The 15,608-nt window shown below is 47.5% G+C and overlaps 1 protein-coding gene across 1 annotated transcript in view; it reads right to left on the reverse strand.

The window, feature by feature from the left end:
- The window catches only part of TG (thyroglobulin), a 236,675-nt gene that overhangs the window by 141,002 nt on the left and 80,065 nt on the right, over positions 1-15,608 (reverse strand). Inside the window, exons 30-35 of the mRNA XM_032873495.1 lie at positions 14,069-14,149; positions 9,949-10,086; positions 8,909-9,085; positions 7,485-7,596; positions 5,555-5,634; positions 4,729-4,872 (exon numbers count right to left, since the gene is read on the reverse strand). Of these exons, the coding sequence (XP_032729386.1) occupies positions 4,729-4,872; positions 5,555-5,634; positions 7,485-7,596; positions 8,909-9,085; positions 9,949-10,086; positions 14,069-14,149 (732 nt within the window). The remainder of the gene's footprint in view (positions 1-4,728; positions 4,873-5,554; positions 5,635-7,484; positions 7,597-8,908; positions 9,086-9,948; positions 10,087-14,068; positions 14,150-15,608) is intronic.

The raw sequence follows: 15,608 nt of genomic DNA on the forward strand, positions 1-15,608 counted from the left end.
ACTTTTCGTCACCTCCTATAGTATTTCTTAATAGGATTGTGCCTTTGGGATAAGACAGAGAGCAAGCTGGTAGCCTAAGTGGCCATGGTGGGGACATTTACACCATGGCAAATCAGGGCTTCCCCTCTCCCTTGCCACCTGTGAAACCCTGGTCAGCCCAGCACAGAACGGGGGTGACAGCAGGCCCTACTGCATTGGGTTGCCTGGGGACTAAGAAAGATGTTGCTGCAAAATGTTGACTTGGTGCCCACGGCCAGCTTAGTGCTGAGGACCAGGCTGGATGTGAGTGAGAATGGAGAGTGGACCGTTCTGTATCACTGCCTACAGGTGGCCATTTCCACGCGGACTGTAAGGAGGCATAATGAGAAGCATTTTTCACTTCCTTCCCAGGTTATGTTCCCACATCTAGAATCGCTACAAGGTCCAAGTACATTTGCTTAGCACAGGGCAGGAACCATGTGGCTTCGACTGTTTTTTTGGGTTTTTTTTTTGTTTTTTTTTAGACATCACATTTGACTTTATAAAGAAATCAGAGACCCTGTGCCTGTTGCAGTCCATGCACAGCTGGGGAGAGAACAGGTCGCCCTAGTTGTCTTCAAAGGACAAACGGAAGGTACCAGGGCCCCAGAGGCCCTCCCCTTCCAGAAAACCCTGGGCTCTGGGGCACTGCCAGACCACAAGCAACACCTGCCCAGCTACTCCCCTCCTGGATGCGAAGAATGATAGAATTCTTGCCTTCAGGGTCCTACTGCCAGGAAGGGGCTGCCAACAACCTCATTTGCATACAGAGTTGTTCAGCATGAGTCTCAGCTCTGAACTGACACATGGTACTTTCTGTGCACTGTGGACAGTAAAATCAGATAGGGCACTGCCGTGGGCTCTCTCGTGTCCCCTCTTGGTGCTCTCTGCTCCTGGATCCCAGGAGGCAAGCTCTGGCCTTTGTTCTGTGAGCAGCCCGGTATGGAGGTTATGGTGTGATTGCCCAATGGCCTGCAGGCAGGTCTCTGAAGGCCTGAGGGCTGTGAGGGCAGGACCATGGTGCACCCCACCTCCACGGCCTGCTGCCTGTCCCCACACAGTGGCCACTGCTCCCTTCAGCATGTTCTTCTTCATCTACATCCAGATTTGCCCTGGAGCCACTTTTGCATAATCCTTTCTGTGTTCCAGAAGCTCCCGTGGATCCTGCCACAGGAACACTGGCCTGGGGGTAAGCTCTGTCCTCATGTCCCTGAGTAGCTCTCTGATTACAGAGAATAATTGTCTCCTCACAGGAGAGAGGAATAGAGCCAACTTCACAGGGAGGTAATAAATCAGTACAGGAGGGACGTGCTCTTGTGACATAAAGTCCGAGCTTCAGAGATGTTCTGTCTCTCTCACACCTGCATCCTCAGCCCAGCTAACTGCTCTGCAGGCAGGAACTTCTGCCTCTCAGGCTCCCACAGTGTTTGGCGTGCAGTAGGAACTCAGTGAGTATCACTTCCTTTCTCCTTCCTCAGGGCTAGTTCTTCAGAAAGGAGACCTGTGTTAGGCTTCTTGTGTCTGGTTTTCAGGCTGGGGGATCACCAGGGCCCTGGGGTAAACACTCAGTACAGATGTCAGTACACTAAGTGGCCAAGCCATGGTTCAGAAGCAAGGGCGAAGTCTATTACAGAAATTCTTGCAAAGGATTTTTCTGGAAAAACTAATGCTTCATGTGCAGGATGGATGGAGAAGGGAAGATCAGGGTCTTATGCCCCCCTCAAGGTACAGGCAGGCAAATGACAGAGGCAAAGTTCAGACCTAGTTCTTTCTGATGGGCTCAATCATTATGGTATATAGTTGGGTGCACAAGACACAATTTCTGTGTGACTTTGGGCAAGTGACTTAACCTCCCTGGACCTCCCTTTCCTCATCTCACAGTGGTTATGATGATTAGATAAGCTACTGCTTTATCCAGCCAGCCACACGGGAAGAGTGCAAGGAATATAGGCTGGGCTGGTAACACCAAAGGCCCTGGGCATGGTCCGCGCTCAGTCAGAGCTCGCTGAAAGAGAGCACCACTGGGAATACTTAATGTCCTGGCCTGGAGTTTCTGGACAGACTCTGAGTCCCCAGCCTGACAAAATATATATTGGCAAAAGCTAGTGGTTTGTGCTGTCAGATGAGAAGAAACAGAATAGATGGGATGAGTCGGGACAATGAGCATTTTGGGTTCTTTGCTTTGCCAACTCCTGCTATGATGTTGCAATGTTCCGGTCTGATTCCCATGATCTTTCTGAACAAATGACTTACTTCTTAAGCTTCTTTTTACCCAACTCTTCCCTAAGCAATATGAAGATGGAAAATGACATTTTTCAGTCTTTGGTGGGATGAGGAGATGGGAAGAGGGATGGGAGGAGAGATGGGAAGGGAGGTTCTGCAGGGTAAGAGTTCTGTTTCAAAACCCCCTCAATACTCACAGCTAGCCTTGGGTCTCCCAAGAGGCTGCTGTTCTCAGCAGGCACTCCCTTCTCCCCTGTCCCTGTGAGTTAGTGAAAGCCTACATAGAACATTCTTCTCTAAATAGAGACCCAGTGAGACTCTTTTGTCATACAACTCTGAGGTTTTTCCTAAAATAAATCAAGATGTTAAAATAAAACTAAAAGCATTACCCTAACACTGAGTGAATTCAGACCAAGGATCGGTCACAGGATTCTCAAGGTAGACATCAACAGGGAAGATTCCGTTCAACCTGCTAATAATTAACTCCAAATAAATCTGCCCTGAAGCCAAGGAATGCCTTGGGGATTAGTAGGCTCATGAACAAGGGCCAAGAGCCAGATTCCACCAAGGAACCCCATTCCGGCCCCTCAAGTAGAAGATGGCTCTGGAACCAGAGGCCAAATCGTTGACTGTTTTGGTCTGTTAGCTTATTAGTCAGTTTTATTTTGTGTTTTTCATTGTGCTAGTCAATTGCTTATTAATTAATTGCGTTAGCAGAAAACCAGTCAGACAAAGGGTCTGGACATTTTCCCATCTGATCTCTCATTGGATATCGAAGACCCACCAGCCAGCATGGAAATGGAGGAGAGTGAAGTTTGGGGTCATGAGCTCTGGGCTTTCAACCTGACTCTTGCTGTGTGGTTTGGTTGGGTAGCTTCAACTTTCTATGCCATTCTTTCTTCATCTTGAAATGGAGGAAATAATGCCTACTCCACAGGGCACCAGGCTTAGTGAATTATACACCCATGTAGAAGAACCAGCACAAGCAGGGACACATCACACATGTGAATGCACAGCAGACCCATGAATAATATCGGTTCTCCTCTCCTTCCCTCCTTTGAGCAATGTGTTGTATTGGGTGATATGAAGAATACAGAGATCAAAGTTAAGGATCTCTAAGATTCCTCCAAGCCAGAAATCCCAGGACTCTCATTTCCAGCGCAGGTGCCCCAGCAGGGCCAGCATCTGTCTTATCATCAACTCTGAAACTAATGAGGAAGCCACTAGTAGGAGAGACCAGAGATAATGAACCTCAGCTCAGCCTCTCCACTGGATACCTACTCAGACAGGGTTTTCAATCTTTTTGTATCTGAGACATCTTTATGAACTTGCTTCTGGGACACAGGGGGAGGATGTCCAGTCTCCATGCAACTCCCCACTGTTCCCAAGAGTACCCACACTGATACACACTCGGAAGGTAGGAGCTGGTAAGACCGAAGTGAGTATCACTCATTGTTTTACCAACAGAGAAATGGAGGAAAGGGAAGAGTTTTCCAAAGACAAACCCACAGTAGATGACAGAGTTGGGAAGACACTAGTATCTCTTCATTTGAGTGTAAGAGCTTCTCCATCACAACATGCAAACCATTCATTCATTCACCACTTTCAAATTGAGCTCCTAAAATGTGCTGGGATATATTCAGCACAGATATGTGAAGTGTCCACATTGACACAACCCTGCCTTCACCCTGAAATCTCTACTCCATGTATGTTGTCAAATATACATTGGTGTCCCTCTTTCCTGTCCCAAGACTGCCATGTGTTTCTACTATCCTGATTAACTAACAAGTTTCAAAAAACAAGGGACCTTGACAGAGGGCACATCTGTTGGTTTCCCCTGGCCAGTAATAACACCTTAACTGTACCTTGGGGACCCTCCTTTCCCTCAGTGCATCCAGTCTTGCTGGGACTGTCATTCAAGCCTTCCCACCTTCCCTCTAGCAATGGGAGAATGCATAGCCCAAGCTGGGCCAGTCTCTCTCCCTTGAATTTAAAGTTTGACTATAACCACCAAAACCTGATGATGGAGATGCGTCCATCCCTTCCTGCTGAATGCATCCATGCCGCTGAGACCTAGCGAGTCATCTTTTCTTTGAGTCCATCAGCAGACTTCTTTTTTTTTTTAATTTACTTTTATTGGACAGAGAGAGAGAGGGACCACAAGTAGGCAGAGAGGCAGGCAGAGAGAGAGGGGGAAGCAGGTTCCCCGCTGAGCAGAGAGCCCGATGCGGGGCTTGATCCCAGGACCCTGAGATCATGACCTGGGCCGAAGGCAGAGGCTTAACCCACTGAGCCACCCAGGAGCCCCCCTCAGCAGACTTCTAATAAATTCCTTTTTTGCCTACACTGAACAGAATCAGTTTCTGTCATGTGTACCCAATAAATCCAAGCTAATCTACTTCCCAGCCTAAGCACATCATCCTAATACATGGTTAGGAAATAGTCAACTAAAGACTCCCACACAGCTGGTTGGGACGGGTTACTCACCAGGTTTCTCGTACCATCCGAAGGGATAGGTACGGACCTCTGTGTCAGAGGAGCCACAGTCCAAAATGCGCCAGGCTCCTCCGTTTTCCTCAGTGCACATCTGAAATCCCAGGCTGTTTAGAGTTAGGCATGTCACTTCTCCTCCTGGAGCAAAGAGGAACCAGGACCAGGAAAATGATCATGTTGGAAGACTGTATCTGAATGAGAGAAATTCTGCAAACTCATCATTCTCCAGTAGATATTTGGGGTGTTCTACATATTCCAGGTGGGACCTTAGCCACTGATGAAAAACCTGTACCGCAATGAGCTTCTGGTCTAAGAACACAAGGATGGAGGCAGCTGGTCCTCATGGGGCACCCGTCACGTGCCCAGGGCCCTGTTTGCCTAGGGCCCTGTTTGCACCATATCACTGGATCATGTAACACCATTAGGGGATAGCACTTGTATCCTTATTTGCAGATAAGGGATGCTGAGACTCTGGGATTAAGGGCTTTCCCAGTATCCCACCCCTAGGAAGTGACTGAATCAAGTTTCAACTCAGGTCATATGGATGCATCCAGAGTTCATCTCCCCCGGCTGCCTGAGCTGAGTCTTAGATGAGACGGGAGTATGGAAGGAGGCCATTTCAGCAGGGCAGGAGTGCCAGTGGGCCAGGACCTATGCTAGCTATCCCAGTGATTAACCACCTCCCTTCTCCCTGGCCCCACTTTCCATCTGGGAACAAGAATCACGCCTCTCCATCCAGCACAAGAAGACCAGAGGTGTGAGCATGCTTTCCGGCTGCAAAGAGCTGCACAGAGGCAGGCAGAATTATTATCGCTATTACCTTTTGACTGGGAAACATTGAGAAAGCCAAAGCCAGTGCAACACGGGTCCACATCGCACAGCCGTTCACATTCGAAGAAGCTGGCATGAGAACAGAAAAAGAGGGCAAGAGGGTTTGTGTGGGTGGCCCAGGACCTACGGAGTTACAGTCATTCTTATTTCTGGGTTTTCCTTTCTTCATGACTCCCTAAAGCGGGGGGTGCTTTGGCAGTATGCGTGAATGGATTCCTAGCTTTGAGTTCCTTCTCAAAACAGAATTCAACTCTTTTCTCCTTCATTCATTGGCTTATTCATTCACCAAGCATTTATTCTCTGCCTGCTATGTTCCAGTCTCTAAGTCAAGCTCACCTAGCATCAGAATGTGCCCCTACAATCCTTTCATATTGGGAGAAAGTCCAGTCTGGGGCTCTGGGAAAAGAATGAGATGGTAGTGAAGGCATCTGCAGAAATGGGGGATTCTGTAAGCTTATAGTCGGAGTGACACAACCAGGTGTCTGTTGCCAAAGACCAGCACTTGTCCCCTGACCCAGCTTCCCGCCATATCCACTCTGCAGTGTAGGCTAATTACACTTCAGGAACATGCCCCTGTTTGTTGGGTCAGCATATCCAGGCCCCATCCCAGGACATAATTTCCTTAATAACTCAGGTGGCTGCTAGACCCCACCTTCAGCTTCTACAACCAGTCCTGGAGAAACTTAGTGGGTCCAAGCCAATGTTCCTGGGATCAGTTCTAACTTCTCTCACCCTGACCACATGTCCCAGTTCTGATCACTTATTTCTGATCCCTGAGGACTCACTCAAACCCTCAGCTCCTTTTTGGAGTGGGGACCTTGCTTGTTCTTGCCATTCTCCTGCCTGGTCTCAGGAGCCCTGAACCCAAGTCACATCCCAGTGGATAAAACCTCCCTGTCTTGGGCAGTTTTTCCAGTGCTGACTGCATCTCTTCCCTGACTCCTGTGGACTCTTACCCCATGGTTTCCTCTCCCAGAGTCCTGCCCATCTACCCACCAGCCCACCCACAGCTTTGTTCTCCTTTTTTGGAAGCCCAATTCTAAGTTCCAGCCTGGATGAGATGCTTTCCTATGGCACCACCATTCTCTGAGTCCCCAACACCAGGATCAGACTGATCTCTTGTTCCACCCCTCCTTCTCTAACCTTGTCCCATCCTCATGGGCAGCATCCTGCCATATCTTAAGGTCATCTACCCTGTAACACTTTTTTAAGTCACCTTCAGAAGCAAATCTTCAACACCAGCAACATGACACAGTTTCATCAATCAATAACACTTCATAGACCAAAAGATCATAGACCAATGACTCTCAAATTCCAAAGTAGAAAAGAATCACCAGGAGGAGAGTCTTACTTAAAATTCAGATTCTTGAGCCCCATCCCAGGAAATGATGATTCAGTAGGTCCAGGGAAGGACCCAGGTTTATAAAAAGTCCTCTTGGTGATTCTGATTGGTGAGATCCATAGACTGGGTTGACAGAAATGTCACCTTCAATTAAAACAAGTAAATCACAGCTAACTAACTAAATATGTCATAACATACTTTTAAAAATAATAAGTCAAATTAAAAGTCCTTATAATCTTATGATCCTATTAAAGGTTCTACTGGCTCTCCAGATTCTGCATACAACACAGTGAGACTTGGCTGATTCGGTTTATTACTGTGTTTGATAATTGTTTTTGATAAGATATGGATCAGTGTTTCCCTTTTGTGTCAGCTGACTTGGCATTCAGGACTAAATTTTGTGTTTTGTTAACTTAGCCAAAATTTTTAGGTATGGCCACTTCCTTATAACCTTCTCACTCTTTGCTTTGGGTTTACAGTTTTTTATGTGTGTGCCTTTAACTGATATTAAGTTGTTATCTTCATGGATATAGAAAAATCTTAATAATAAATACTTAAGGGGACTGAAGTAGCTTACCCATTTGAAATGGATTTTTCAGACATGGGCACTTTGTTTCTAATGGAAATTCCCATCAGTGTTTGAAATGGCAGGCGAGTGTAGAAGTTCTTCACTTTATCTCTCAGTACAACTATACAGGGGAAGAAAGAAATTATATTATTTAGGAAGAAACTTGTCGTATCCATGAAAATATGAGGATGAGTATGTGTATATCAGATCAAGAGCTTCCAATTAAAGATGGTGTATTGAACTCACATGCCTACCCTTTGCTCTCCTCCCAAATCTCACTAAAATAACAGTCAGGGGAATTTTGTAAAGGATCACACCCACAAGGATAAAGAAAATAGAAGAGGGGATAGATCAACAAAGTTCCAGAATCTAGAAAGCGCAAAGAAGAGTATGAAGTTGAATTTGTAGACTAAGAAAGCTGAATCCTCAATTTTTCTGTGGCAAGAACAAGAAATAACTTTATCCACCTTCTGGAATCCCCAAAAGTTTAAGCATTGGCATCACTGGGATGATGGTGGACTAAACTAGGATAGGCTGGAAATTTCCTTAAGAAGCAATGAGATCTCCAGATGTCTTTGTCTCTTTTGCACAGGAGACAAGTGTCCTCTCCCCACCATAGAAGGTGGAAGGTTTATTCTCCAGAGAGTACAAAAAAGAGATGATCTCTTGGGTGCAACAGGTGGACTGCCCATCGTGGTGGGAGTCCCACACTGAAACTAGGGGATTCATTCAAGTTCATCCACATGGTGAAGATTGAGATACTCATCTTCCAATCTAATTTGGCGTCTAAACAAATAGCAGCCAGGTTCATGGTGCCACCTTGATATTATAAGATTCCTACACAGGAAAGACTTAAAAATAATGACCCGAGGGATTCCCCAAAGCGTGGCCCAACTAGACTATCCTACAGGGAAACTTCAAGTCAGCAAGCTCTCACTACATACTCCAAGCCTGCCAATTAGTTTTTGGGCCCCTATCTTATACTTGAGTGTAAAATCAAGGGTTGCAGATATCTAAGAGAGACCTCCAGCACAGGTAGAACAGTAAGTGAAGCATGATAACATCTTGGAAGAAATAGAGGCTGCCCAAGGGGAAAAAAATCCCTCCCCTCAAAAATAGTCTTATTAATGTCTTTGGAGGAAACAAATCAACTGTTATCTTGTTAAAGCCATGGCTGGCATTTTCTGTAGTATACAGTGAAATGGAATTTTAACTCATATGTGCATTAACAGTCTTTTTTTCTAAGGAGTGGGAGTGCAAACAGGATTGTTCTCCATCATCAGCTTCATGCTTTTCTAAATGGCTTCACATTGCTACAAGGAGCATGAGTAACTCTAATTTTAAAAAGAATAAATTAATCTGGGTATTTCTAAAACCACAGAGCCCAGAGCCCTCTAGAAAAGCAGTTTGTGCAGATCCCACAAAGTACCCACCTTTCTTCCGGAACAAAGTCTTTGGCCTGTGAGGCAGGATCAGTCTGCAGCCCTTGGGATTGGACTCCACGACATCATCACACACCTGGGCCTCTGGGTAGAGGACACAGGTGAAATATAAGGGTGCATTGTCTGTTATCTCTGCCAGCTGACAGAAAGAGGACTGCTGGACACAGCCTGCAAAAAAAAGAGAGTGATGGGTTTTAGTCCTTGGGAAGCCTGCAGGAAAGGAACCTCTACAGGATCTATAAGGAAGAAATGCCTGGTAGGGATTCTTCCTGGGAGGACAGAGGCCCAGGAGAGTCGAGACTACCAAGTCTGGAAGGTCCAAGAAAAAATACTGGGGTTCTACTAGCTGGAGAGAGGACTCTCCATCAAACTGAGAGCCCATGTGGCTCTGAATAAAAGCAGAGTCTAGCAGTGTGAGGAGTGAGCTGTACACACAGAAATGCAGGAGAACCAGGGCAAAACTCCATTGGATCTACCCAAGACCATCTCAGAGGCAGTTGAAATATTCAGACCAAAGGCCACAGGACTGTAAAAACTTTGTGAACTCTGTGAATGATCTTGCCTGCTCCCACTACCACGTCAGACTTTCCCACTGGTATATGGTAGCTCCCTCACAGGGAGGGGTCATAGTTAATTCATTTTCTTTTTTTTTTTTTTCTCATCTCCAAGGTCAAACACAAGGCTTAGAACATAGCACATACTAAACATAGCACATGCCTGCTGAGTAAAGAATGGATGGATGGATGGATGGATGATGGATGGATAGATGGATAGTGGATGAAGGGATGGATAGATTGATGGATGGATGATAGGTTCTTGGAGTAAAGTAGAGATTATCTATCCTATAAGCTTCTTGAAGATACAGGTTATGTCTTGTCTTTCTTCAGTATTACTGATGGTACAATACTGACGTGATCCCTGAGTTATGCCATTGAGTTTCATCATATCTTTTTATCGAGAGTTGTTAACCAGGTCTGTGTTGCCTGATCAAAGGATCTAGAAGGGGAAGGAGGAGGTCAGAGGATACTTACGAGACAGACACCATAGGTTTGCCTGCTGAGGTGAAAACACATGTTTGAAAAGCCAGTGCTGCTGGATGGGCAGGGATCGGCTTCCATTGACAGTGACCTGGTTAAGGTCCACAGGGGAGAAAAGGTCTGTTGCCAAATCTAAAAAGGAAGGAGAGAGTCAACTTCCTTTGCTTTATCTCCACAATGAGTTTCTCTTTCTGTCTCCCACCATCCCTGTCTCTCTCTCTCTCTCTCTCATTCTCTCTCTCTCACACACACACACACACTTTCTTTAGGTGGTGTGAACTCAGGGCATGTCTGGAGGCCATGTGGCTGGTAGTTAAGCCAGGCAGGAAGAGTCCAGAAGGTTTCAGACAGTCCTAAAAATTACAGAGTTGCAAACTCTTAGACTCTTAGTTTGGAAGAAATCTTAGGAGCCATTTGGTTCCAACAGACAGGATTTCTGTCTGTTGCCCCCACAGCCTGCTTGACTTGTCTGGGCTGACCACAGCACCGTACTCCACCATTAAGAAGTTATGGAGTCAAATCTGTCATTTCGAACCACTGATGCTCCTATCTTTTGTGGAGTCAAATCTATCACTGTGAACCATTGATGCTCCTATCTTTTGAAGCCACACAGAAGTCCTAGCTCTCTCCCAAATGGCAGCCTTCATCTGCTCAGACAGCTTTCAGCTCTGCTCTGCCCCGAACCATGAAAGCTCCAACTTGACTATCCCTTAGTCTCTCCTTATATCTTCATGTGCCATGATCACTGGCTGAAGGCTCTTTCTGGGTGCCGTGCTGTCCAAGCTTTCTTCTTGGTCCAGGCTCTACCCGTGTCTTAAGATTTATCTCCAATTGCTTCAATTTACACTCCTGAAGCCTTGCCACACTGCTTGCTCCCAGGACTACTGTTCATGCTTACCCCTCTTCCTCACCTACCAAGTCCTACTGTGCCTCAAGGCCAATGCTGTTCCCTCCTTCTCTGATGTTCTGTAGCCCTATAAAGAGGCTCTCCAGTGCTGAAGGGCTCAGTGTTCCAGGCCCAGGGGTGAAGGGCTGATTTCTGCCCTTCATGAGAGCTCTGACTTGGTAGAGGTGCTTATTCTGGGGACATGACACAGTTCATGGAGTTGAGCGGGGGCCCATTTACAGGCCTTGCCAGATAGGAGGCTCTCCTTGCTGGCTTCCCTCTGCGGGTCTCAAACACTCAGACTAACTGAAGTGACCTGGAGCGGAAAGGGGAGAATTCCTCACTGTGCCCTGAATGGGGAGGCCATTCAGAGGAACACCGAAGTGCACAGGCCAGGTAAAAACAAGGCAGGGAAGTGGCCCTGGGCCCGGCCAGACAGGAGCGGATCAAAGGGGTGACTCCTGAAGGGGCGTTATCTTCCTCAGCCCAGGAATATAATCAGCTGAGAAAGGGAAAACTGAGCTGAGTTGGGTCTATTCACCCTGATTTCCTCCAAGGTCTTGGGCATGGGGCCCAGCTCCCCTTCTGGTGAGGGGACTTGGGGGTGGGGGGAGTCCTTCCTGTGGGAGTCATGTGATGGTTCCATAGATGTGGACTGACACAGGGTATAATGATGGATTTTACAGAACATCCAGAATCGCCCCAAAGTCATTCACCTGTACCTTGCCACGAGAGGTCTGGCTACTTGCCCCCCGCCCCCCGTGGCATGGCTTAGGTGGGGGAACCCCAAACACAAGTGCCCCAGGGGAGGTGGGGCCAGCTGGAGTTCCTGGTGCTAGGCAGGGCCTGGGGCCAACGGAGAGCTGGGCTCCTGATGGCAAGGGCAGCTCACCTCAGCTCAGAGGACAGGCGCCAGGCAGAAATCTGAAATCAGTGCTGCCAGAGCTTGTCCTCTGGTTTTCTCTAGAGAAGCTTAAAATCTCAATTTTTATATAAAATCTCCTAAGTTAAAAATACTGGCTCAGTTGGGGAAAAAAAAAAGTCTACTCTGCAAATCAAATCAAAACCCATCTGCTCCACCAGCCGGGGGTCACCAGGACTCAGCTCTGGAGCCCACCCTGTGCCAAGGAGTGGCTGGTGTTCTAGAAGAACCCAGGCTTCAGAGGCAGCTGACCACAGCTTGAATCCTGAAGCTGCTTAGTTAGTGCTGGACTGGCATAACCAGGGTATACTGAGGTACCTGAGGCCTTATGTGTCTCATTGACGAAGTGGGAACAATGACACCAGTCAGCAGAGTTGCCCTGAGTTTTGCAAGACAATGCATAAGAAGCACCAAATGCAAGGCCCGCCACCAGGAGGCTCAAGAAGAGGAGCTTGGTCTCTTCCGCTCCCCTCCCCAGGGAGTGTGGAGCTCACCCTTGCTCACCAGGAAAACAACGGCTGGCAGCAGATAAACTTGAATGCCAATCACGTGTTCAGGAGGTTCCCAAGGCAGAACAAATCTGCCATATTGCTCGGGCAAAGATCAGAAAGGCGAGGGTCCAGGTCATTGTGCAGAAGAAAGCCAGCCACGTGCTTGCTTACGAGGGCAAGGCAGGGCAGCCTCCTGCACGCCCACCCACCCCTCCCACCACCCTGCTGGCAAAACTAAAGCTCCTACCGGAAGACCTCCCGAAGTGCAAAAGACACCACTGAGAAGAGCACTGGACAGGAGTATGTACCCTGACCCTAGTCTCCTCGCCAGACAGGGACCTGCTCTCTGACACCCAATACAGGAAGAGAGAGGACTGGGGACAGAACTTTACAGAATGCTTGCTATGAGCCAGGCTCAGTGCTAGGATCAGCATCACCAATACCACGACTGCCATGTAATAACAGCCACCAATTTTTGAGCACCTTCTCTGTGCCCCTGTAATTTTCAGCATTACTTACTCTAATTCCCACAACTGCCCTGGCTCATGGGGATTGCTCTCTCTCTCATTTACTGAAGGAGAAACTGAGGCTGGGGAAGGTGACTCAGGGTCGCACAGGCAGACAGAAGCAGAGCTGGGGTTTGAAGCCTGCTCTTCTGGCCTGAGAACCTGTAGTCTAAACCAGGGCACAGCCCTTGGCTCCTGCAACTCTGTGAATGCAGCCAAACTACTATGGAATATGCCCCATTTGGGGTGGGCTTTGCACTGTCTCTCAGTTGAGCTGGACAGAAGCCCCAGAAAGCAGAAGTGACTTGGATGGCATCTGGTAACTGCCAGGCAATGTGCCAGGTGTTCCATCCAGATGTGCTATAATGGGATTAGTGGAAAGCAAGGTGCATTCTACACATGAATCAAGGCTCTTAGAAGGTGAGCAAAGTATTCACGGCCATGCAGTTAACGTAAATGGCAAATGAAGTGGCTCAAGTCCTAATCTATCTGCTTTGTAGTGCGGTGTTCCTCCCATGGTGCCTCCCTTTCCCTCCTCCCTTTCCTTCTCTTCTGTTTCCTTCCCTTTCCATCTACCTTTCCCTTCTGTTCCATTCCCTTCTGTTCCATTCTCTTCTGTTTTCCTTCCTTCCCTTCTCTTCTCCTGTCTATTCCCTTCTCTACCTTTCTCTTCCCCTCCCTTCCCTTCTGTTCCCTTCCCTTCCCTTCCTGTCTACCTTTCCCTTGTCTACCCTTCCCTTGCCTTCCCGAGTCTCCTCTTCCCTTCCCCCTTCTTCCTCCTCCTCTTCCTTCCTCTCCCTCTCCCCCCTCCCCCCTGCTCCCCCTCTGAGTTTTATCTCCCCCTAAGAAATAACAACTCGAGATGCTAGGCATACAGCATCTCAGCACATACACTCTGTCCCTATTAACGTATGGATTTGTATCTTCCACTGAGTAAAATGACCCTTTCCCACGGACTCTCTAGAAATCTCCCTCACTGAACAGTGCCAGAATCTGTACATTCCGTTTACACTCACTGACCACAATCAGCTGAAGCTTGCTGTTTAATCACTTTTGCTGGGTTTTGCTGTTCTGGTCATTTTCTTTTCCAGGAGCAGTGATGACTCTGCAATGGTTCCGCTGTACTTTCAGTGCCAGTTGCCCCTCTGAGGAGCTGTCTGTGTTTGTGAAGTGATTAGCTGAGAGGGTGGTCCCTGGCCTCAGGGGGCAGGGATGCTAACGGGTCCAAGCATGGACCAGACGTGGAGCATCACCATCTTATCTCCACAACCGGGCACCCCTGTGTAGAAAAAGGCTTTGCAGTTGGTACCTGTGTCTGTTGGAGACACTGGCCTTGGCTCCATGTTTCTTCCACAACCCAGAGACTCAGATCGAGACCTCATGTCAGAATCTAGGAGGGAAAAAAAGATTGTTGTTTTACGTTGGGGTGAGAAAAGGAGGGTATTCCTCTTGTCAACGAAATGGCAAATTGGGAAAGCCTCACAGTCCACAGCCAGGTACCTGAGACAGGATCTAGAACAAATCCAGGGCAGAAACTTGTACTTCTTGGCCTTTGAGGGCACATCAGCCAACTTCTCATTAAGAGAATCATTACTGTCCTCGATATTGAAATGATTCATTGCAAAGCTGATGAGATGTGTTCATAAATATTGGTCTTTACAATGCCCTGTGAGGGTGAGGGGTAAGATTGTCACTTACTCCTGAGAAAACAGAGATGCACAGAGATGAAGTAACCCATCCCAGAATACTCAGGTAGATGAAACAGAATTTGAAAAAATTAAATAAAAAAATTAAATTAAAAAAAAAAACAAATAAAATTCATGTAGATGAATCAGAATTTGAAAAAATTAAATAAAATTTCCAAGTTGGGAACTTGTCTTCCTTGAAAGCAGAGTGGGCCCCTGGGGAGAATAGGGCATCAGACATGCCTTTGGGTGCTTTTGCTCAGGGTGGCAAATATCCTCGGGAGAAGCAAGTCCTTAATCCCTCACCAGCTGGCAGCTTATTTATCAGACATTTCTGATAACTAGGAAGCACTGAACCTGGAGCCAGAGTCGGGGTCCCACCCCTGGGAAGCCTGGAGGGCATTTCACTGAACTTTTCTGTGCCTGGTTGTTCTTGTCTGCAAAATGAATAAAATATTGTCCCCTTTTATAGCTACTTTATAAGGACGGCTAATGAAAAACAAAGTGTATAATCTCATTAAATCTTTAAACTTTAAAATGAGAATATAGTGGGCATCCTCCTTTTCTTTTTCTCCCGTCCCTCCCTCTGTTCCTCCTTTTTTTTTTTTTAAGATTTTATTTATTTGACAGAAAAAGACAAACGGAGAGGGAGGGAGGGAACACAAGTAGGGTGTGTGGGAGAGGGAGAAGCAGGCTCCCCTCCGAGCAGGGAGCCTGATGAGGGGCTCAATCCCAGGACCCTGAGATCATGACCTGAGCCAAAGGCAGATGCTTAACCCACTGAGCCACCCAGGCGCCCCTTTTTTCCTCCTTTTTCCTCGTGCCTTTCATCCATCCTCGCCACCACCAGCGTGGGGTAGTAGCTGGGCTGCACTAGGCACTGGGCCACTTGCCCCAGCTCATGCAGCTCTGTGTGCCCAGCACTCTTACTGCCATGGTGCCCATAAGGGGACAGGGCTGTGAGGGTGTAACTGATGTGCATGAGGCCACAAGGCAGTGAGTAATACAACCAGAAATCACACCCAGTGACTCCACCCCAGGGCACTCTCCTGTCTCTAAGCGGACCCCACAAGAGTGAGGAGGGATCCCTGGAAGAGGAGGAAAGTGACATGGGGTGACATCAGTCTCCTTCCCCCAACTAGCCCCACAGCCACAGTTTGTACA

The sequence above is a fragment of the Lontra canadensis genome, unplaced genomic scaffold (genome assembly GCF_010015895.1).
Source record: "Lontra canadensis isolate GAN:19392208 unplaced genomic scaffold, GSC_riverotter_1.0 scaffold49, whole genome shotgun sequence".
Classification (NCBI taxonomy): domain Eukaryota; kingdom Metazoa; phylum Chordata; class Mammalia; order Carnivora; family Mustelidae; genus Lontra; species Lontra canadensis.